Consider the following 24,484-nt stretch of genomic DNA (forward strand, 5'->3'; position numbering starts at 1 on the left):
ATTATCTTTCATCAAAATGTAATTACTTACTCTGACTTTCCCTTTCAGTTGATGTCACCTAGGCTTGCCAGACCAGAATTTGGTTATATTCCAACACACTTTCATAACATTTCATGAGTATTTACAACTACATGTGAATTTGTACAAAAAAATTTTTTACCTAGAAATAATACGTTTTCAAATGAAATGGGCAACTTGTACAATATTTATAAATTCTTATGAGTCTGTGGTGCATATTGTGATTTATTTATGTTTCATGTAAATGCATTAACCTGATTGGTTTGCATTGGACTGCATGATCAAAATTCCTTGTTATGTACAGTATTATATTATGTCATTAACAGTTATAACAGTATATATATACAGTGGGTACGGAAAGTATTCAGACCCCCTTAAATTTTTCACTCTTTGTTATATTGTTTGCACTCATCTGCACAAAGCACATCTGGTCCTGCTCAGAAATTCCTAAAAAATGTCAGGGGGGCTCAGATGTACAAACATACACACACATACACACATTTGTATATTATCACACCCAGTCTAAAAAGTGTTGCGTCAACAATTTGTCACACATGCACACAAACACACATGCTGGTCCCCTCTGGCTGCGATAGACATGAAAGGACCCTCGGTAACAGGCCTGTCCATCAAATGTGCCTTCCAGTACTCCATCCTCTGATCTAACAGTCACGCCCACACCCCCCACCCCTCGCTGCAGCACCTGATCCGGATGTCTGCTGCCCCAGAAGCTGTGTGTGTGTTCCTTCTTTCAACCAAACCCATTTTCATCCTTTCAGCAGCCCACTTTTTTATGATAGGGTTTCAACATGAATTTAAAATTGACCTTATTTACTTTGACACTTTGCTGGTCTCATTATGCACAATTCATCAGTTTGCGTTATTCCAAAGAAGAAAAATTTCTTCATTATCTTTCATCAAAATGCAATTACTTACTCTGACTTTCCCTTTCAGTTGATGTCACCTAGGCTTGCCAGACCAGAATTTGGTTATATTCCAACACACTTTCATAACATTTCATGAGTATTTACAACTACATGTGAATTTGTACAATCTTATTTATGTTCTCTGTTCACATCCAACTGAGTATTAGATTTAGGTGAAGACATAACAAAAAAATTTTTTACCTAGAAATAATACGTTTTCAAATGAAATGGGCAACTTGTACAATATTTATAAATTCTTATGAGTCTGTGGTGCATATTGTGATTTATTTATGTTTCATGTAAATGCATTAACCTGATTGGTTTGCATTGGACTGCATGATCAAAATTCCTTGTTATGTACAGTATTATGTTATGTCATTAACAGTTATAACAGTATGTATATATATATATATATATATATATATGTATGTATGTATGGCTTGATAAAACTGAATGTAAATCTTCATGGGATGCGGGAAGCAAAATGCAGTTATGTTTTCTTTAAATGAGTGTGACATTGTGTCATATTAATTGCAGACATTTCCATTAATTCTTGAATAAATGCAAAGTAGCCACATTTAGTTACACTGGAGGGAGCAAAGATAAGATCCAGCTGTGTCTATGAAAGAAACTTTAGTTGAGGATCTGGCTGGCCATGAGAACGTCTCGGTTGCTTGTGTAACCCTCGTTCCCTGAAGGAGGGAACGGAGACGTTACGTTCCATCGCCACAGTTGCTGTACCACCGCTGTACGGCCAGGGCGCGTAGTCTCGGCTTCTCAGCGAAAAACTGATGTGCGTTTGCACGCGCTCTCCAACACGCACGCCAACTGTCATTGGCTTGTTTAGTTTACACTCGAAGGTGATTGGGCTCTCGGGCGAGATCCCAATTCGTCAGTCACGACTGACGTAACGTAGAACGTGACTGACTGAAAGGGAACTGCCTCAATGTCACCATACAACACACACACAGGAGCTTTTTGAGGAACGTCAGATGGTTTGCCTTGCCATGCTGTGCCACAAGTATTCAGCCAGTCAGCCTCTCAGGTGGCAAAGGTGTGCCTCATAAGAGGTCTGGGAGTTTATAGCCTATGCAGCACCATGCCTCATTAGATACTAAATGAGAAGGAGAGAATGACCCTTCTACCCCTGAGCTGCTTATGGAAGTTCACCATGTCTGGTTTAGAGCAGAGCGGCACACGTAATGTATGTTTATCACACATGCTAGAACTAAATCAACAACCCAACTGAAATGGAACCTCAAAAGGTTATTCATGCAACAATACATATTACTGTTAGCCTATAGTTTTCATTAATAACCATTGCTGTATTGATTATACTATAGATTATAATGATTTTAGCATGACTTTGTAAAAAATGTTTACTTAACGGTCTAAAAAATGCAGAACTAAATGGCACATGATGCATTGCATGTGCATGTACACATAGACCCATACGTAGATGTTTACATATATAGTGCAGTCGTCCTGCACTAGACCATTTGCTCATCTTCATGTCATTCCATATAATATAATATATAATAAATGTCAATGGGGTCCAGTGTTGTTTTGGGCCCCACTGACTTTCATTGTGTTCCACAGAAGAAAGAATGTCATAAGAGTTTGAAAGGACATGAGAATGAATAAATTATGTAGACTTTTGAGGCTGACATGTCAAATATTCTGGTCCTTTTAAAACTGATATGTTATTATGTCTGCCAATGCCGTCTCTGAAGGTCACACTCACACACACACACCGTTAGACATTATTACCTGTGTTTACATTAGCTCTCCACTGTTTTATGGTGACCTAACTGTAGCATAATTGTGTCTAATGGCCTATAGAGTACATTTGTGGGACAGTGACATACAGATTTGTAGACCGACCAATCATTCATGATGCTGGGAGCACAGCTCACTATTATGGGCTCCTTTGTGAATGTGTCACAGACCATGCAGCTATTGGTCAATAACCCGGACCCTTGTCTTCTTGAAAGGTGGGGGACTTGGAGAATAGCCTGGTATGGTTCACCTGAGCCTGAAATTGGAAGAATGTGTGAATAGGAGTGAATGGATCAACCTAATGTGTCCCAAGGCCAACACATTCATTTCGGATGCACGGCTCCCACCTCTGTGATTTATGGAAAATGCTACATATGATTCATCATTATGAAGAGCTATGGCCATATGCCATTTAAAAAAAACTAATAAATAAAAATCCATAGCCACAAGCCATCAGGGAAAAAAGTTAATCATGTAAAGTCATGTAAATATGCAAATCAGCATGATGTGTTGCACTGTATGCAATGTATGTGACCCATATCTTTTCACCTATTTCATATTGATTTGTTTATTGATCAGGGTGGATTTCACTTTCTAGCCGTGCTGATTGAATTTGGCTTTCCCTTCCTCTTCAGCACTCCATCACATGTACTTACCACATCTCGAAAATGAAAATGAAAATTCTGTCATCATTTACTCACCCTCACATCGATTCAAACCAGTATGGCTTTCTTTTTTTCTATGGAACACAAATGAGATATTTTGAAAAATAGTCTCTCTGATCTTTCCATGCAAAAGCTTACAATGATCAGGGAAGTATTATTTTTGTATTATTTATATACTATATAATATTTGTTAATGTTTTGAATTAGCTTTTATTTTTATATTTTCAGTTTTTTATATATTTCTATTTAACTCAATTTTTATTTCAGTTTTAGTCATTTTGGCACGGCAGCCTAAACTGAACTAAATATTACTTAAGTTATCTTATTTATTAATCTTATTTTCATTGAATGGTATATTTTACTTTTTATTTTTTCCAATTAACATGTTAGTTTTATTTAACACTTGTTAAGCACTAGTGCAACTTAAGTTGTTATGTATTCTTTTCTAAATGATACCAAACACCCTTGGTAAAAGTCGTACAGGTTTGGAACAACATGAGGGTCAGTAAATGATGAAACTCTTTGATCTCTTTTGATCTTTATTTTGGGTGAACATTTGCTTTAAAATATCAGTAACCTAAAATGTCTTCAGACTTTTAATAATTTGTGATTAATTATGCAAACACTTGTTTTAGCTACCAGACTGGAATAAACAGGGGGGCTGGCATTGCAAAGCAGGGAGGATTCTTTACATTAGCTCTATGCTAGACAGATGTAAATTGTGTTGGTATTAGTTAGGAGTGCCTGTTCTCTCTGCAGTGCTCCGTGTCATGTGTTCCTCTGTGTGAGAGCTAATCAGAGGCTGTTGCCGAGTAAAGCACAGAGTTGAAGACACCCCGCAGAGTGCAGAGCTATTGATTGGAACCTTGTGGACCTGTAAGGTTTCAAACACACCCCCTTTTACAATAAAGATGCCCTAAAACAAATGTAGACTATTTTTTGAATAGGAGACAGGAAAATGAAACTTTGCCTGAGTGCAGACTAAACCGGCTTTTATGTTTTCCAGCAAGCAGCCAAGAATATGAAAGCACAGCAAATGGTCGATTTCCCTATGTATTCTTTGTCACTTTAGTACTATTCTGACTATATGTTGAGAATGTTTGTGGTATATAAACAGTGGATTCCTGTGGACCTTTTCACAATGGCCACAAACATTGGTCCAGACTGATTTTATGCACTTTTGGTTATATTGCAGAGTCTAGCATGTTGGTGGTGGTAAAGCTATTATTCCTATACTGGCATGTCATGTTTGGTTTTTGTCAGTTTTTACTCATACATTTGATGTCAATTCATTGGCTTAAGTGTCCAACAGCATTGTCCTTACTGCAGGCAGGCTCTCAGCAACATTAGCACAACCTCTCTCCAGTAGTGCTTCACTTCCAGCACAGAACATGACCTGCTGTCTGTAACTCAGAAAGAACAGCATGTGATGCACTACAGATGTCTGAATGTATGGCCAATTCAAGTGATGAATGAAAAAAAAAAAAAGAGTCATAATACAATAATATGATGCAATGACATTATTTGCATTTCTATTTTTGATGGTTCCACTTGGTTACTCTTGCCAAATAATTTCCTGAAGGGTCCAGGTCAGCCTCTTATTTCTAATGGTAAGCTATCATCAGAGAACCTAATTTTGGCGTTTCTCACTCCTAATCAGAAATGCATCATAGATATCTACAGCAACCAGATGGACACTTCAGACCATAGAATTCCAATGTGTTTTTTTTTTTTACAGATGTAATTAAATTAATTGCTCTCTGATATTTATGATGTTTCTGTTTGTTTGACCAATTTTTAGCCTGTTTGCGTGGATGAGGACAGAAAGTTATTTCTGAATACACATTTCAGTTTTGGTTTTGCTTCCTTAATAGTCAGTGTGTTGAATTATATTGTATTGCAGCAGTGGTAGATAGCAAACCAATAATTGTTTGTGAGAAAATAAAATACAACTAACCATATAATCATGCCTAGTAGGATAGCAATATAAATAGGCTTATAAAACACTTCCCATATTTTTTATTGTTATCTCTGTTCTAACTATCTATCTATGGTATTTTGACCAACATTTATGACACTAGGTAGAAGCTAGACAAATTAGAAAGATGCCAACATATATAGCATGAACAAAACTACACAATTTACTATATATATATATATAAGACCCTATAACACTAGCGTTCCCTATTTTATTAAATATTCTATGCTTTCTATCTACTTGTTTTTCTTTTTATTTATTACCAAAAAAAAAAGCCTTGCTACGTGTACTGTGTTAGGCTAACCGAGACTTGTCACAGCACTTACATATTATTGCCCTTTTGTTGGTTTTGATTGCTTCTGTTGTCCTCATTTGTAAGTCACTTTGGATAAAAGTGTCTGCTAAATGACTAAATGTAAATAAATAGATTTTTATAGATTTTTTTTTTTTGCATGATAAACATTTAGGTGCTGTGTTGGGTTTCCATTTGATGTCAATGTAAAATCTGGGTCCTGAAGCAAAACTAATTGACAACCAGTGTTGTAATGGATGGATAACTGCATTGAGACTGTGCGCTGCTGCCATCTCTGGACAGCCTAGCAGAACAGCACTCTCTTAACATAACATTTTGCTTTTAAATGCTGCCAAGTGAACATCTTGTTCTCTAAAAAAAATACATAAATATATAAAAAGGAGAGGAAATTAAATCATGTTTAACGTTTTAATTGGTTAGAATTAATGTTATTGTTTTAGTATTAATTAAACTGTAGTTACATGTTGTTTTTTAATCAGTAGGGCAGTCAGTGGATTTCTTTTAATATGCATTCATAGGTATGTTTAGAAAATATGAAACAATCTATCATCTTAGTTTTATCTTATTCACTTTAATTTATGCATCTCTTCTGACAGGAGAATGAGAAGTGATCCTCTAGTGTGTTCCAACCTAATCATCTGAGGCCTTTATTTTGCTTGATAGACATGGAGAAAGATAAAAGGTTATGGCACATAAAGTCAGTTAAGCCTCAAAGGGACACATTAATTCATAGCAGTGCACCTTACAGGCTAACCCCTTCCTCTCTCAACACCAGAAGTGAGGAACTGATTATAAAATACACCATCTTTACATTCTACTTGAAAACCAGCTGAGTTTTCAAAAGGGGCAACCAGAAGTAGAGCTAGACAACTTATGTAAATTTTGGACTGTCCACCAAAATTTTTTGAAGGCTATGTGTGAAAACACAATGTGGCCCCATCACAGAACGAGACGTTTGTTTCAAATGAGTCTTCTGGCTTCTGTCCACAGCTGAAACAGAGCGAAGCCAATGCTGATACAAAAGAGAAACTTCCTTTGCGATTACGGATCTTTGAGAAGTTCCCCAATCGACCACAGATGGTGAAAATCTCCAAATTGCCATCAGACTTCACTGTGCCCAGAATCAGGTACCGTTTCCACTGAATAATATCTCATATCTTTTGAATTGTTGAAGAGATGGAATTTTCATTTGATGTAAAAAAAAACTAAACAAAAAAAAAAACTTACATTAAAGGACCCTTCCAATCCATATATATGAGCCAGAGTATCATTGGGCCATCTATCAGCCATGCTGAAACCTTAGCATCCATCTAGCAACCATGTTGAACACTTTAACAACCATCTATCCACCATCCAGATCACCCTAGCGACAACTCTAAACACTTTAGCAGCCATGTAGCAACAACCTTCTGTGGCTACATGCTAAAAGCCTTCTTAGGATAGAAAAAACACCTTAGAATTGTGGCGGCCAGTTTTGCATGGGAAAGTGTCAGTCAGATCAGTCAGAAAACTATTATTAATTTATTCTAGAATTAAAACAATTTAAAATGTGGATTCACATTTGACTCTAACACATGACAGATTCATTCTCCGAAATGCAGCAAGCATATTGGCAAACATGCTTATTACTTTACACTGAATGCCTCCTACTTCATCCTCAAGAATCCTCTGAAAACGTGAAGTCCCTTGTGTGTTTGCATGTGACTATTTGGTTATGCATGTGCCGTGGGCGTGTGTCACAGGGAGAGCTTCATGAAGCAGTTCATCGACCGACAGCAGCAGGACCCCAGCTGTCTGTTCCGTCGCCTTCCCTCAGCGTCGTCCTCATCCTGTGACCATTCCAAGAGGTCTGCCATTGAGGATAATAAATACATAGATCAGAAGGTACCACACTCCATCACTCCCACAGTCTGCCCCCTCAGTACACACAGGGACTAAATAATACGCTCATGAATGTTCTGAAAGGAACAGATCTATTTCCCACGCAACAAGACTTAAATAACCAGCAGTTATATAACTATATTTTGTTGATTACGTTGGGATGTTTTTGTTTGCTGATATCAAATTCAGCTTTACCCATATAATAATAGTTGTTTGCGAATATATCCTTCTGAATTGTACTGTGTATTGAGCCGTGTCTCCTGTGTGCATCTTACTGTCTAAACCGCTTTTTCTTCCTAGCTCCGAAAGTCAGTATTTAGCATCCGGGCCCGTAACCTCATGGAAAAGGAAACCACTGTCAATAAAATTCTGCGGTGAGCTTGTGATTTTCTCCCAGCAATTTCAGATCTTTTAGTCAACTTATTGTATATAAGATTCATTTAATTTAATATTAAAAACTATTAAATTTTTTTTTTTTTTTTATAAATTCAGTGACTGAGATTGATATTTTTTTAGCAAGGCTACAAATTCATTATCATATAGTCATTTACAAAGTCGATACTAATCCATTTTTAATACGTGCAAATATATTTACAATATCAGTCATGCTTTTTGCAATTTTTATATTCAGATAACAGAATTCACTGAGTTATTGAATGAGACCCAGTGATTTTTCCATCAACCTGAAATGTTAAAATGAGTTTGTATTAAGATATTTATTCATAATATAGATATGTGATGGGCCAGCAGGAATAATTATAGAGCATTGCTTTGTTCTCTGGCAGCCTTGGACAAAAACATTAATTCCTATACAGAGTGAATATGCTTTCATATTGATCCTCCATTTCCATGATTTCGACTCCATGTTTGTGATCCAGCCAGCCCAGCAGTCAGAGCAGATAATGGCGTCTCCATGTCAATATAACTGTTAGTGGGTCACCTGTGAGCATGAATTAACAAATGAATATTTAAAAATCTGCCAGCGATGCAGCCACATATTCCCACACTTTGCTTCAACTGCTCTCGTCTCTGTCGTTAAGTTTCAGATCACGTCGATGCTGTCCCCACCTCCCTCGTGTTATATACACACACACACACACTCATACACCTCACCTTGTCCACCCCTCCTCCTGCTGCTAAGCAGACAGACTGCACATCAGTAGCCATCCCACGTCGTCTGGGCATACAGTCTGTCTGCATACACACATGCGCACATACACATCCTTCATCAGCCAGGCACTCATCACTCTGAGTGGCCATAAATAAGGGCGACATGTTCTCTTGAAGCTGAAATTGTCATTAGCTGTGTTCTGGTACATGACTCTGCAATTAATGGACAATAGAGAGGCGGTAGTGAGCAAAAGAAGGCTTTTCAAAGCATACATAGATCAGCACTGATTTAGAGCATAAACAGACACTGAGATATCAGCAGCAGTACAATCTCCCAATGCCAATTATAGCAACAGCCTCCAGACATAGCTTTGAAAGATTTGCACCACAAGGGGCTTCTTGACTATTTCTTCTTACAAATCACGTTATTTTAAATAGTACTGCGTTTATTTATTTATTTTTTGTTTTTATACAAATACTTGCGTTTAAAGATAAAATTATGGTTGATTTAATTCAGTTAATTATTTGTACTGAACATTATCCTTTATAGCGTGATAAAATTTAAATTTAAAGAGTTAAATCAACCAAATGTTGTCTCTAAATTAAGAATGCTGTTAAATACATCAGCATTAGCGCATGGGAAAGCTCAAATGGGGTCGCTTGCTGAGAATGTCCCACATGCTTACTGAAAGTTACTTTGGAGTAAATGGAGTCAACTGATCATCATCATCTATGTTTTGTCATTTTTGTCATAAGTGGAACTGGGGCCTAGTAGATATGTAACCTCATATATCTAGACTAAGTATGCCAAATTTTTCCTTGGAGATTAATTCCCTCCTATTGCTTCATCTTCACTTCACTGTTAGCATGAATTTTTAGTGCACCACAGGTCACATTTGACCAGTCTAAAAAAAAAGGATTAATTAGTTTCCTCTCCATGGGTGCCCATGGTTTCCACCTGCACAACACAGTGTTAGCTAATAAAACCATCTGCTGTGTCTGATGTACAACAGCGTACATGACAGACAGTAGTGGCATAGCTTAAAGGCTGTTCATTGATGATCATCACACAATCCTATACATTTACAGTATGTCTAGTAAAACTTGTTTGCATTTGTAGTACCCCACAAAAATTAAAAGCCATTTAGCTTTTGTAGTGTGAATTATTTCTGACTGAAACAAAATAGTCAGTGGAAATAATTTAGGATGGGACTTCAAAAAGGAAATAGTTATTAGATTTTGATGAATGACCCACTTAAATAAATCATGCTTAGTAAGACTAAGAAATTAAATTAGAAGCCAGTTTTGATTTTTAAAAAAAAGAATACCACACTGTGTTTGTTTTGTATTTTATTAATTTGCTCTTGACCTAGTTATGGTTTGTCTGTGTGAATTTTTTCAGAGCCTGCACTAGACAACGTATGCTGAGTGGCTCTTTTGAGGGTCAGCCAACTAAAGAGAGATCCATACTCAGTGTCCAGCATCACATCCGCCAAGAACGCCGGTTAGGAAAGCACATTGACATGCTTTCACATACTCATCTATTTAATTTATTTAAGGAGCATTGGATGGATGCAAAGTCATAATGTGCACTACATTATGCTAGTGTGTTAACCTGCTCTTTCTGGCACAGGTCCCTCAGACACGGCTCTACCAGCCAGAGAATCAGCAGAGGGAAATCCCTGGAAACACTCACTCAAGATGTGCGTATACACACACACACAGACACACACTCAATAGCTGACAGCGCTATCTGTGACGATCTGTGATCTCTGACATGTGTGTGAACTCTTCAGCACTCCAGCACGGTCCGCTACCGTAACGCCCAGCGGGAGGACAGTGAAATCAAGATGATACAAGAGAAAAAGGAGCAGGCTGAGATGAAACGGTATTTCTGCCACTCCATACACTCTCCTTGGCATGCGGTCAGTTGAACAGATCTTATCCCCCTCCCCAAACAAAACATGCCGTGTGGGAGTTATTACACCATATCTTTCTCTTGTACTGTATGCTGATGGTGGCATAATGCCATCGGTATATGACAACAAGACATATTGCAGGGAAGCAAAGTCTTTGTTTTAGGTTGGCTGTATTTATTTGTAATGTTAAGAGGCCAAGGAAGGACTGTAAAAGAGAGATCAGATCACATTTGAGCTGATTTACAGAAACAGTACGCTACAAAAACTAATAAGGTCCCTTCTGTGCAGCCAAGATCTTTCTGTGTCAATACTTTATCCCAAAGTCGGACTAATAAAAGCAGTGTTTACCGAAGACTTCAAAATGATTTATTGTTATGCCTATAATGTTTTTGTTTTGTTTTTTTCCAGAAAAGTCCAAGAGGAGGAACTCCGGGAAAACCATCCGTACTTTGACAAGCCACTCTTCATCGTTGGTAGAGAGCATCGCTTCCGAAACTTTTGCCGAATGATTGTGCGGGCCCGTTTCAATGCGTAAGACCTAAGCAAATACAAATCCACTGCAGTATATTATTAGTTACAATAGCATTTTCATACGCATCAATGAGATGACTAATCCCTTTGTGCCATAATCACTGAAAAAATGCCATGTTGTTTCACAAACTGTTGTGTGTGTGTGTATGTCTGTTACATTTCTTTGCTGACATTATATTAATGGGCTTTTTATGAATAGGTCAAAAACGGATCCCAATACAGGCGCAGTGAACAGCACAAAATACCATCAATTATAGTAAGTCCCTAAATGTTTAGGGCCTTTGCACCATGATAGCCTGGTAATATACACAATTCAATATAAAAAAAAATTATTGCAACGTACACCTAAATATTTATTTTGCAATAAATCATAATTTAAAATATATGTAATATAAAAGGAATCATAATATATTATTTAAATTGTAAAATATGGGTACATTAATTTAAATTTAAAAAAGTGCAAAAAATTAAGAATTTTGGGGGGAAATGTGCTTAATTGTCATGAAATTAATAGTATTTCTTTTTTATTTTTGGGGTTAAAATATGACTTGCACATGTTTTCTTGAGATTCCCTCATTTATATGCCTATTTTGATTCTAGAAATGTAATATGAGAATGGGCTTTGGAAAGTTTTGATCTGTCAGACATGCCAGGGTGGGTTTGTGTGGGATTAGATGAAAACTTTTGGGCTGCAATGTCCTAGCAGGATTTCACCAGTTTCAAAAGATCTGCAAAGTTAAGACAAAGTTATGTAAGCTCAGGCTGAAAAGAAGCTAGAATGCAGAGTAGGAAAAGAGTAGCACATTTAACCTGCACTAAACCTTGCATGTGTATGTGTCTGTGTGTGTTCTCCAGTGATTTGCTGGGCTTGGTAACCTATCTGGACTGGGTGATGATCGTGGTCACCATCTGCTCTTGTATTTCCATGATGTTTGAGTCCCCTTTTACTAGGGTCATGCATGTACCTACCCTGCAGGTATTCTAAACCCATCTGGTCACCATTTTATTCTACATGCACATCCGACTAACTTTTTATACCCTATAAATGTTCCTCATCTCTTTCCTGAAGGCTGGTCATCATGTCTCGTTTTTGTTGCAGTCCAGCACTTTTGATTGCCACTCTTAACTTGTTTCGCCCTTTTGAGCACATTTGATCATGTTCCCCACTGATTTAGTCTACTTTGGAGTTCAAGTTGACTTTGAAAGAGAATGTTTTTAGGGTGCCTCTGTTTCAGAGATCTTGTACTTTTTGAGACAGAAAGATTGGGCTGATTGACCAGCCACTCTTGAAAATCTTCTCTCTCTTTTTTTTACACCACTGATTGAAACTTTAGACAGTCCAGGATGATCTGATCTTTACCTGATAAGATTATTTTCAAGAGCACAGAGAAAGATTTTTATCCTGGCATCAGTTTTTGTGTTTTAACCAGAGGTGGACAAAGTACACAACTCCATTACTTGAGTGAAAATAAAGATAAAAAATGCTCTCGCTGTACTTTGATGTCTGTGCAGTGCTGCTTCAAGTCAAAAGCCTATTGTGCTTTGTTAGGAGACACACAACAGTTCTTCTGTGGCTTTATAGGTAATATTTTCGTTTGCACAATTTTGCAAAATCAGACAATATTGTGTCTAATATATACCACAATATTAACTTCTTATTAAATTGTTGTAAATAAATATCACATTTGCTACTGGTCAGTGTTAAAAAATGCTGGGAAATCACTTCACGAATCCCTACAAGAGTGATTACTGATAGACTATCTGAATAGAAGGGGAAAAAGCTGCTACATAGAGGAGTGACGTTAAAGTCATAAGTTTCCAGACAAAATTATACTCAAGTAAAGTACAGATACTCAAAAAGTGTAATTAAGTAAAGTACTCAAGTAAATGTACTTCCCTTTCAGTCGGTCACTCCGAGTCACATCGATGACCGACGAATTGGGATCTCGCTTCGAGAGACCAGTCTACTTTGAGTGTAACTAAATGAGCCAATGTACATTGGCATGCAATTATTGTATCCAGCTGCCGCTGATCACAGTGTGAGCATAAAAAGGCAGCCGGTGCAATGCATACCAGCTTTTCGTTTCGGAGCCGAGCGACAACATCGTTCAGCTCCATCCGAGTGTCTTCAGTGAGCTACAAGTTCAACGCGCTCTTGGAAGCTTCTGGTGTTGCCGGACGGCGCTTCAGCGGTGGTCGTTCCTGTGTTGAGTGGGTTGCACACTTCAGGCTGCACTACCCCCTGTTGTGCTGCAAGCGGCCATTTCCCCTATGCGCCTCAGCACTAAAATGGCATTTCCCTGAAAGAGCAATTTCTCTAAAAGAGCTCCACGGGTGCGTCTTTGTAAAGATGACGGATCAGAGCTGCGGATCAGGCTTCGCTACCTCCAGGGGGGCGGAGTTCCGTTGCCTCTGCTGCGATCTAGTGCTCGTTCTGGCGGCTGCCAGACGAGGACTACTTCCAGCAGTAGCGCGGGTGGTCTTGAGGGTTACAGTGGTGGCAAACCCCTTAGGGAACCAACCCTCGGGGACCCACCACTCCTCCAGCACTCCGCAACCAGCCGAGCCACCGAAGGAACGCGTTGGGCCCTCTTTAAAGAGCGTACCAGCGGTATCCCTCGGGGCTCCTCCCGATGGCCGGATGTCGATCGCTGCATTGGAGGGAGAGCTCTCTGGAGAGGAAGATTCGGCTGCGCTGCCACCCTCCGGGATGGTGGCAATGCCTGAATTGGATCCAGAGATGTCTGCTATGCTTTCCTGGGCCGCCGAAAGGGTAGGGCTCGAGTGGAGTCCTCCACTGCGTCCCGAGCCCTCGAGGTTGGATGATTGGTTTCTCGGGGTGGCTCGCGCTGGTTCTCAGCACCCCGCCCCGGTGCCTTTCTTCCCGGAGGTGCATGAGGAGCTTACCAGGTCGTGGACGGCACCTTTTACTGCCAGAAACCGGCCTTCTAGCTCCTCCTCCCTCACCACCCTCGACGGTGGTGCAGCGAAGGGGTATTCGGCGATCCCCCCGGTGGAGCGGTCGGTAACGATGCAGTTGTGTCCTAAGACCGCCTCCTCCTAGCGGGGAGACCCGTTGCTCCCTTCCCGGGCCTGTAGGCATTCGTCTGGTCTGACCGGCGGTGCTTATACGGCTTGTGGGGAAGCTGCTTCCGCCTTACACGCTATGGCTTTACTGCAGGTGCACCAGGCCAAGGCACTGAAGGACCTGCACGAGGGTGGTCACGATCCGGAAGTTCTGAAAGAGCTCTGAACCGCCACTGACCTCGCGCTCCGAGCGACGAAGGTCACCGCGGGTTCTCTGGGTCGTGCGATGTCCACGCTTGTGGTCCAGTAGCGCCATCTCTGGCTGTGTCTGGCCGACATGAGGGATGCCGACAAGGTTCGGTTCCTTAATGCCACTGTGTCCCAGACCGGCCTCTTCGGCAACGCGGTCAAGAGCTTTGCCCAGCAGTTCTCGGCTGCACAGAAGCAGACTGAGGCGATTCGACACATCCTGCCCCGGCGGGCAGCTGCTGCATCCCCCCGCCCGCCGGCCGCAGCGCCCCAGCCTGCTCGTCGCCGAGGGCGGCCCCCGTGAGTTTTGTTTTGTTTTTCCCTGCCGTTGGCCTCACGGTCGACGGTACACAAATTTCTCGACAAAAGAGCAGTTTTCACTATCTCTGGGTCTTAAGAGGGCACGGAGAGTAGCGGACGGTTCAACCCCGGACCGCACTCATCCTCATCTGTCACCAGCAGGCAGCAGTGGACGGTTTGAAAGCGTCAACAAAGGCCCTACTCACGCACCCTCTGCCAAACTGTGGAATCAGGTAAGTGCTGCACTGCACACTCGGACTCCTCTTCGCTCTGCTCACAAGCCATCCACGTTGGATCCCTGCGTTCCACCTCGCTGCCCCACCGCGGGTACGGCGGTGGTTCCGTTGGTCCCGCTTGCACGGTATCTGGGTGCCTGGCTAGCGCTACCCAACCCGATCAGGGTCTTGCTTTTCCTTTTTTCAGCAAGGGTTGGAGTGAAGGCTGTCTCCCTCCACCCTTTAAGTCTATGTCGCTAAAAAAAAAAAGATTGCTGCTAACCATGACCCCATGAAAGGGAAGTTGGAAGCATGACCTGGTCATCAGGCGAGAGGTTAAATCCTTCCCGGCCCCTCTCCATACCCTCTTGGGACCTGTCTCTGGTGCTTAAAACACTACAGCAGGGCCCATTTGAGCCTTTTGCAGTCAGTTGAGCTAGAGTTTCTTTCAATGAAAACTCTGCTCCTGCTTACACTGGCCTCCATCAAGAGGGTAGGGGACCTGCACACATTTTCGGTCGACGATTCGTGCCTAGAGTTTGGGCCGGCTGACTCCCAGGTAATCCTGAGGCCCCGGCCCGGCTATGTGCCCAAGGTTCCCACTACTCCCTTCAGGGATCACGTGGTGAGCCTGCAAGCGCTGCCCCCGGAGGAGGCAGACCCAGCCCTAGCTTTGCTCTGTCCTGTTCGAGCCTTCAGAGGCTATATAGGCCAGACACAAAGCTTTACGACCTCAGACCAACTCTTTGTCTGTTACGGAGGCCGGCAGAAGGGGAATGCCGTCTCTAAGCAGAGGATGGCCCACTAGACAGTGGATGCCATCACCCTGGCTTATCAGGCACAGGGTGTGCCCTGCCTGCTCAAGTTGCGAGCACTCTATTAGGAGTATTGCATCCTCCTGGGCGCTGGCTTGTTGCACCTCGCTGACAGATACTTGTAGAGCTGCGGGCTGGGGTGACCCCCACGTTCACTAGATCCTATAGCCTTTGTGTGGAGCCGGTATCCTCCTGTGTTCTCACCTCAAACGGGTAGAGACACTGAGAGGCCCCAATTTAGTGTCGGCTTGCTAGAAACTTCTCCAGAGGTTCCGTACTGTAGACCCTGTCGAGCTCCTCCGTTCCCTCGGCAGCCAGACGTGGTGGAATGTCCAGTGCCAGGCCCCCACTCGCTGAACCCGTGAGAACCGGTAGAGGGATGGGTTCCATATGTAGAGGCCTAAGTGGTTCCTATATGTGTAAAGTCTACGGTATAGCCTCAGAGCCTGTGTTTCCCCGGCAGACTTCTGCCATTTCCATGAGGGTTACAATCACCTCTAATCTTCCATATGCACCTAAATGGATGTCATATGTGTAAGTGCTTCCGAAACCTCTTTCGGGAAGGATGGCAACGTTCCTCTTCCAAGTAGAACGGGTACGTTTTCCCAGTGTTATCCAATCTCACTGAGTGGGTAATGCTATGACAACAGTGACTGGTCTTCTTGTTGCGAACAGGACACTGGAAGGGGCAGCATCCATGGCGCTTTGGTAGGGATCCCAATTCGTCGGTCACCGACGTGACTCGGAGTGACCTACTGAAAGGGAACGTCTCGGTTACATATGTAACCCTCGTTCCCTGAAGGAGGGAACGGAGACGGCTGCTGTACCACTGCTGAGCGGCCTGTAATAATTGCATGCCAATGTGCATTGGCTCGTTTAGTTACACTCGAAGTAGATTGGTCTCTCAAAGCGAGATCCCAATTCGTCGGTCACCGACATGATGTCTCCATTCCTTCCTTCAGGGAACGAGGGTTACATACGTAACCGAGACGTTCGTTACTGTCCACCTCTGGTAATGACACTCTAAATTACTAATTTGCCAACAATTTCTAAATTACCAACAGACAAGGAATTGTTATGACAAAGCTGGCAAATCTTCAGTTACATTTTTTATAAAAAGCTGCTTAATGAAAATTGTTATTCTATTGTACACTAAACCACCCCTTTCCCTGCAGATCGGAGAATACGTCTTTGTCATCTTCATGAGCATTGAGCTGAACCTGAAGATCATGGCAGATGGTCTGTTCTTCACTCCTACTGCAGTCATTCGAGACTTCGGTGGTGTCATGGACATCTTCATCTACTTAGTAAAACTCCTTTCTCAGCTCTCCTGTGAAAAACCCACATTCCGACACATGTGAAAGGCAGCCTTCTTGCTGATTACTCACTTCTCTAATACGGCTCTGAAGATTGCGTTTTAATGATCCTAAACAGTGTTTTATTTAAATTACCCAGTCACGTCAGTTTCATCCCGTTGACTCATTTAAGAAGAATCTCACAAAAATTATTTGCATTTAATAGAACAGCCTACACCTCCACTGCTGACTATTTCATGATTTTTTTTGCATTTATTTTAATAAAGCAATGTGCCATAGAAAAATAATCTGCAGTTAGTGATTTCATGCTCAAGACAAGGATTAAATGAAGAGTTGTGCCCTTTAAGGTGATCTTTCTGCCTGCTCTGTAGGTCAGTCTGATCTTTCTATGCTGGCTACCAAACAATGTGCCTCCTGAGTCTGGTGCCCAGCTCCTCATGATGCTACGCTGCCTACGGCCATTGCGTATCTTTAAACTGGTGCCCCAAATGAGGAAGGTGGTTCGAGAGGTCCTCAAGGGTTTCAAAGAGATCTTCCTGGTGAGTAAGCAAATCAGCCCACTTCCTGCTTGTAGTCGCTCAATAAAAGGAGAGCAGTTATAGCTGGGTGTTTGTTAATTCTTCTAAAATATATATTGTTCGTGCTAACTTTTTTGTTTCCTCGTTATGCCTATTAACATTTATTTTTTAGCATTTTGTCTTTTTTGCAGCATTGTTTCAATAGATGATATTTTGAAACAGAGAGGTTTGCATTCTGAGTACATCAAACACTTTTATTTAAAATGTTTTGTGATATGACCCCTTTAATTGAAAATCAGGTAGCTCTCTTCTTTGCAGTAATGGGATGTAATGCATTAACTCAGCAGTATTTGTCTGAGAGATTTCTTTATGGACCTTCTTTATTAAAGCTTTGCTCCCCTTGGGTACTTTTCTTTGAGCTTTTTATAGTGTTACTGTATGTGAGAGTAATATACTGACCATATTTTTTTGGGAAAGCCATTTCGCTGTAGACTGGATTATTGATTTCCCAAACAGGTCTCTATTCTTCTTCTGACACTAATGCTGGTGTTTGCAACCTTCGGGGTGCAACTCTTTGCTGGAAAACTTGCCAAATGTAATGATCCCCATATCTCCAGTAAGGTACAATGTAATTCTTGCAACTTTCAAAATATGTTCCTAAGTGGAGGATTTTCTGTACTTCACTGAAATTTTGTGCTTTGTGTTCTTTTTCAGGAGGACTGCCACGGCATCTTTAGAATCAACGTGAGCATTTCAAAGAACCTGAATTTAAAGCTCAGGCCAGGCGAGAAGAAACCAGGATTCTGGGTGCCAAGAGTTTGGTATGAAATGGAAAAAGAATGTTCTCTATAGTTTCTGTTGTTTTTTTTTAAGGCAAGCATCACTTTGACTGTTGCTTATACTTAAGATTATTCAACCCTTTACTGTTTGTGCTTAAAACATGAATGATACATCAAATTTGTGACTTGTTGATATTTGCGATTTCTTTTCTAAGCAATGTTGAATTTGTCTGTCCAGTGATAAAAGAGGCATACAAAGAAACACAATGAAGAAGGGACTCAAGTCATATTTAGGGACCAGAATATCATTGAGACTAGTAAGGGCCAATATGCAACAACTTACCCAAAAACTCATCAGAACAAAATAGCAACTCCATAGCAACACCCTAGAAACCACCCAGAATACTCTGGAAACACCTTAACAACTGCATAGCAATGCCCTGGCAACCACCCAGAACACTAGCAACTCCTCTGAACAAACTGGCAAACACATAGGAACACCCTGGCAAAGACTCAGAACACCTTAACATATCGTAGTAGCAATGCCCTGCCAACTACTCTAGAAACCACCCAGGACACATAGCAACCATGTAGCAACACCCTGGCAACTACCAGTGACTTTTGCATGGGTAACATTCAGATTTTTTTTTAATTATTATTAATGCAAAATAAAATTCTCTAAAATTTGACTACATTTTTAAGATTTGAAAGAAAAATTGTTTCCTTAAATAAATAAATGATTTTCCTTTTAAAAGCACAGAATAATTCAACACAAACCTAACCTGTCACATCTTCAGTATTTAGGTGTTTTTGACAAATCCCTGTAGTAACAGTTCATCTATGACAGCACAAACCAGTATGATGAATGCTCTCATCACATAAACATCACATCACATTTTCATCGTCTTTCATTGTATTTTCCCCATTAGCAATAGTCAGTGTTGCAGTGCAGTTGTATGGTTTTTCATGGACACAGAGCAGGGGGCTGATATATCCTTTCCTCAGGCATAAACACAAACAACACACAATCATACGCCCACACACCAATGAGTCTGTTATTGCTCTAGAGGTATGTAGCAACACATTGGCAAATTATTTGTTAGACGTTAAATAATGAAGACCAGCAAAAGGCACACATTGGTCCATAGCTGTTCTAGAGCAAGCAAGGTTTCTGCTAAGCCTGAATAACAGAGAGAGTTATTTTTTCTTTTACCTTTGAGCATTTTGCATGGTAACAGGAAACGAACAAGGCGTCTGATCCTCTGGGTATTGTGGATATTGTGTTCATGTTCAGCCCATAGAGCAGTGCGTCTCCAGTCCGCTCACATACACATACACACACACACACACGCGCGCACACACACACACACAGACAGGCAGACAGACACCTTAACATTTTGGTATATTTTATACCTGAGATAATAAAACAGGGAACAGCTGAAGTTTTTTCCACCTTGTTGTTTTTTTCTATGTGTTAAGAGCAGTGGAACTTTATCTTTAACTCAGAAGATGAGTTGACAAAAATAGTTGGTCCCAAGGTAGTTGTTAAGTTTAGGTATTGGGTAGGATTAAGGATGTAGAATATGGTCATGCAGAATATGTGCTTTATAAGTACTAATAAACATTCAATATGCTAGTAATATACATGCTAATAAGCAACTAGTTAATAGTGAGAATTGGTCCCTAAATTGTTACCAATTACTTAGATTCAACATTTCATGTTGTTTCATGTCATTGCTTTAAGGGTGAATATAACAAATACATATCTGGTTCATATTTAAATCAAATAAAATTTTAGTGTCTTTAACGTTTTTCCATTGTGACATTTATTTTCATGACCATTACATACTATAATGAAAATCATTCTATGCAAATACTTTTTTTAATCAGTATAAATTATTTTCAGTACAACAATACTAATAAGATGTATGGTTACAATTAAACTTTACACATATACTTTACATTTATAATATTATTTTTTCTGCATTACAGTAATAAGAATTTGATTTTTTTTTTCATAACAGAAAGTCACTGCGAATTGGGGAGCAAGGAGAAAGTAAATGTGCTCATGAAAATAATGTCACAATGGAAAATAAAAAAAGCAGGCTTAAGTTTGTAAGATATAATTTAATATTTTACTTTTGAGTTAGGGGTGACATTTTTTCTTCCTAAGAATAGACACAAATAAATATGCCAAATATCTCTTGAACTACTGTTTTTAGGGCAAACCCTCGAAACTTCAATTTCGATAATGTAGGCAACGCCATGCTGGCTCTGTTTGAGGTGCTGTCACTGAAGGGTTGGGTGGAGGTGAGAGACGTCATCATACACAGAGTGGGACCGGTAAGTTACTTTCATTAAGACACTAAACTGTATACTGAACTGACAAATCAGGACTGCACTGTTTAGGACCTTTGATTGTCTCTTAAAACAGATTCATGGCATCTACATCCACGTCTTTGTGTTCTTGGGCTGTATGATCGGGCTCACTCTTTTTGTTGGTGTTGTCATAGCCAACTTTAATGAAAATAAGGTATGGCAGTTTTCTTATGAGTAGCTACAGTAGATTTGTTGGCTGATCCCTGATCAGATGTTGTTGGATGTGTTTGTTTAGGGTACTGCTCTTTTGACCGTGGATCAGAGGAGATGGGAAGATTTGAAAAGTCGCCTGAAGATTGCTCAGCCCCTCCACCTCCCCCCACGTCCAGGTAAGTGCTCACTTGAGGTCTACAGAAATAAAATGTCAATTTGTGCACCATAATAATGTTGCTCTGTTGTAGTTTGTGCGCCATCATGTGTTTGAAAATATAGAAGTAGCAAGAAAAACAATATACTGATATATTTTAATTACACTGAAGTATAAATTACATCAGTTTGTTTGATTCAAAGTCATAATGCTCATATTTTCTCTGTCAAAGACATCTGAAGATAACTAAGGCTTCTTATTTCAAAGGGAGTTTGAATCTTCGGAATCGCTGAAACAGCCACTAAGCGACATGTTGGTGATGCACAGATAAACGTCACCAGAGCAGCGAGTGTATTATTCAGCAGCAGCCTCTCAGTCTCTCATCTCTTTCTTTCTTTTTTTTCTCTCCCTCCTTCCATCTTCCACTCTTCCTCTCCTGGCTAATGAGCCATCCCTGCTTTGCATGTGTTTCCTGAAGCATTTAATCAGCTCTCTTCTGCTGTAGTAGAGAACAAACTAAACTTAAGCTTTCAGCAGTGGGTACACCCCCAAGGCACACTTGATATCAACCACTCCACTTTGAGTCAGAAGTTATAGCTGCCTGTAATATGAATGACTTTGCGCTCTTGTGGGCACCTCGGAGCCAAAGAGAGAAGAGCGATTCTGTCTGTGTCTCCCGTAGATTGACTGACTGATTGATTTGGCAGTCGCAGGCTCTGTGGTGACGACGGTGGCTTGTTATGTTTTTTTTATGTTTGACTGCCGTTGGCTCGTCTGGAAACAGACACTTCAAAGACATGTTTCATAACAGCAGGAAAGAATAAACACAATTATCATAGTAGGCTATTATCCAGGCATATTTTATGTGGCAATTAGACACAAAAAAATCTCCAATCTACTGACAAGTGTGCATAATTGACTGATATGTTTTGAACCAAATTCCAAAGGCTGCAATGGACAGATTATCAGTACTTTTCTATTCTTTTTTTAGTCATTTAGTACATCTGAGTTGTTCAATTATCATTTTAACCAATAGGATAACATGCAGCAGCTCTTTGTAAATTACAATAGAATTGTTCATCTATGCTGCCTTTGTAAACAATGGGCTGAACCAATGGCTTTTCACTATCAGCACGGATGCAGCATACTCTTCCTCAAGTACTGATAACTGAAATCTAATTTTGTCCAAACAAAACAAAATGCATTTTGTGGGCCACACTGCAAGTTATGCAACCTTTCTAATTAAATTTTCCCTCAAAGAGCGATCAAATTTGAATAATTTTACTTCCTTTCTTTTTTCTTCGTTTACCACTATCAAGCATAATTAATATACAGAGCAATCTCAAAAAAGTCTAAAAAAATTACTACTACTAGTACTACTAATTATTATTATTATTATTATTATTATTTTATTTATTTTGTTGGCCATGAGAGGTATGCTAAAAATATTCTAAGCAATAGGATTTATGATTTGATATGATATGAGTAGCCATGATATGAGTAGCCATAAAACAGACAAAAAACTTCTACCTGCAATAGTGTTGTTATTGGTAACTAACTAAAACCATTCAAATGCAGTCATTGAAATAAAGCTTAAATCAAATAAAATATCATTATATATTACAATTATAGTTATATATAAATTATATATATGTATATATGTATATATATATATATATATATATATATATATATATATATATATATATATATATATATATTAAATAATAAAAAAAAAAATTAAAAAATTGTTTAGTTGATTAGTGGTTTGGATCAGATAATCCATCTAGTTGATTTCAGCATAGCTGAACATGCAAAACTAATAATATTTCCTCCAGAGAGAGCACAAGAAACAGTAATGTGTCAGTCTAAGTTGTTTTTAGTGGCATATGACTGGGAGTGGTGTATTGTATACTTAAAATATAAAAAAGATAAAGTATTGATAAATAATAATATTTAATATAATATAATATAATAACAATAATAGTGTATAAATAATACTAAAATAACGTTGCTGCATTAATGTTCAGTGCATGCCATATAATAACTCAAATGAGGGATAGCTATTGAGAGCTGTGGATGGCAGTCGGCGGAGCTTCCTTTGTGCTTCCTGACACGTAGTCTGTCCTGTTGAATAACAGAAGAATCAATACCTTAGTCAGCACTCGGCAGAGTAACCACATCAGTTCCAATCACATTGAAACCAGCTTCAAATAATCTGTCTGCGCTCTGTGGCTGTTGAAATGAACTTGATTACGGTGTATGATGAATGCCACTCAGATCTCATGACCTTTAGCTAAAAGACAGCAGAACGATGATGTAGCGGATTTCTAAGCAATGCCCAGGGAAAAGCTCTTACCAAGTGCATTGAATGAACAGTTGAGACGATTTTCTCTCAGCGAGCCTTTTAATTGATGATAAAGGAGAACATAGAGATTACTATGAAGGTCAGGGAATTTTAACCAGGTCTTTGTTTTATAACCACAGCACCGGATCATTCTTAAAAGACCCAATTATCTGTTCTTTCAAAGCTGAAATTCCTTTTCTTCCATTTACAGAAAACGGTGGATTCCGTGCAAAAATGTATGATATTACCCAACATCCTTTTTTCAAGCGAGGTATTGCAGTACTGGTGTTAGCACAGTCTGTCCTCCTGTCTGTTAAGGTGAGGAGGGTTACAGCAACAAATACATTTTTGTTTTATTTCTGCACTAAAATTACAAATTAATTTTTATGTATGTGTTACAGTGGGATGAAGTTGACCCAGTTACTTTTCCTTTGGCCACAATGTCTGTGGTTTTCACTTTAATTTTTGTTCTGGAGGTAAACATGTTACAGTATATATTTCAAATTCTGTTTGCTGTGCTTTCATGAGTCAGTCCAAGCAAGATTTCTTTCCAGCCACAAAAAAGTTTTAAAATTCATCAGAGGCCTTATAGTTCATTAGGTCTTTCGTAAGTATTGTACGGTCATGACATAATTAAATTTGCTCTGCTGCAGGTGACTATGAAGCTGATAGCTATGTCACCAGCTGGATACTGGCAGAGCAGGAGAAACAGATATGACCTACTCGTCACATCCCTGGGAGTCATATGGATCATTTTGCACTTTGCTTTACTGGTACACATTAAAATGTCATGCATTTTCAGCCAGGGTTTTGTAACTTTTACCTGAATTATTTGAATATATATATATATATATGAGCAATATCACTCGAGTATGAGTGTGTACGAGTACGAGAGTGATATTGCATTTATACAACAGTTCGACGGAACCTAACGTATTCTACAATTAGCTCAGTGAATAATAAAAAAAAAACATAGACCCGGCTAGAACAAGCGGAGTAATACAACATTGTGAAAAGTCCTGTAGCGATACCAGTACAATATCTCACGGTTCTCAACCAATCAGATTTGAGAACCAGAACGAACTGTTGTATAAATATATATGATATATTTA

The 24,484-nt window shown here is 39.7% G+C and overlaps 2 protein-coding genes across 2 annotated transcripts in view; both read left to right on the forward strand.

Annotated features, from left to right (window-relative positions):
* The window catches only part of LOC107600374 (sodium leak channel non-selective protein-like), a 102,609-nt gene extending 78,695 nt beyond the window's left edge, over window positions 1-23,914 (forward strand). The window contains exons 17-34 of the mRNA XM_016292248.1: window positions 6,670-6,806; window positions 7,422-7,563; window positions 7,861-7,934; window positions 10,073-10,174; window positions 10,304-10,373; window positions 10,467-10,558; window positions 10,998-11,120; window positions 11,320-11,376; window positions 11,976-12,096; window positions 16,902-17,033; window positions 17,414-17,581; window positions 18,077-18,181; window positions 18,275-18,381; window positions 20,562-20,682; window positions 20,774-20,872; window positions 20,954-21,047; window positions 23,584-23,690; window positions 23,774-23,914. Coding sequence (XP_016147734.1) covers window positions 6,670-6,806; window positions 7,422-7,563; window positions 7,861-7,934; window positions 10,073-10,174; window positions 10,304-10,373; window positions 10,467-10,558; window positions 10,998-11,120; window positions 11,320-11,376; window positions 11,976-12,096; window positions 16,902-17,033; window positions 17,414-17,581; window positions 18,077-18,181; window positions 18,275-18,381; window positions 20,562-20,682; window positions 20,774-20,872; window positions 20,954-21,047; window positions 23,584-23,690; window positions 23,774-23,899 — 1,977 coding nt within the window. The 3' untranslated portion in view covers window positions 23,900-23,914. The remainder of the gene's footprint in view (window positions 1-6,669; window positions 6,807-7,421; window positions 7,564-7,860; window positions 7,935-10,072; window positions 10,175-10,303; window positions 10,374-10,466; window positions 10,559-10,997; window positions 11,121-11,319; window positions 11,377-11,975; window positions 12,097-16,901; window positions 17,034-17,413; window positions 17,582-18,076; window positions 18,182-18,274; window positions 18,382-20,561; window positions 20,683-20,773; window positions 20,873-20,953; window positions 21,048-23,583; window positions 23,691-23,773) is intronic.
* Window positions 23,915-24,017: 103 nt separating this feature from the next.
* LOC107600398 (sodium leak channel non-selective protein-like) overlaps window positions 24,018-24,484 on the forward strand; it is a gene marked incomplete at its 3' end in the record, with an annotated part of 6,612 nt that continues 6,145 nt past the window's right edge. The window contains exon 1 of the mRNA XM_016292295.1: window positions 24,018-24,145. Within this exon, the coding sequence (XP_016147781.1) occupies window positions 24,032-24,145 (114 nt within the window). The remainder of the gene's footprint in view (window positions 24,146-24,484) is intronic.

Source organism: Sinocyclocheilus grahami, unplaced genomic scaffold (genome assembly GCF_001515645.1).
Source record: "Sinocyclocheilus grahami isolate Dianchi unplaced genomic scaffold, SAMN03320097.WGS_v1.1 scaffold283.1, whole genome shotgun sequence".
Taxonomy (NCBI): Eukaryota; Metazoa; Chordata; class Actinopteri; order Cypriniformes; family Cyprinidae; genus Sinocyclocheilus; species Sinocyclocheilus grahami.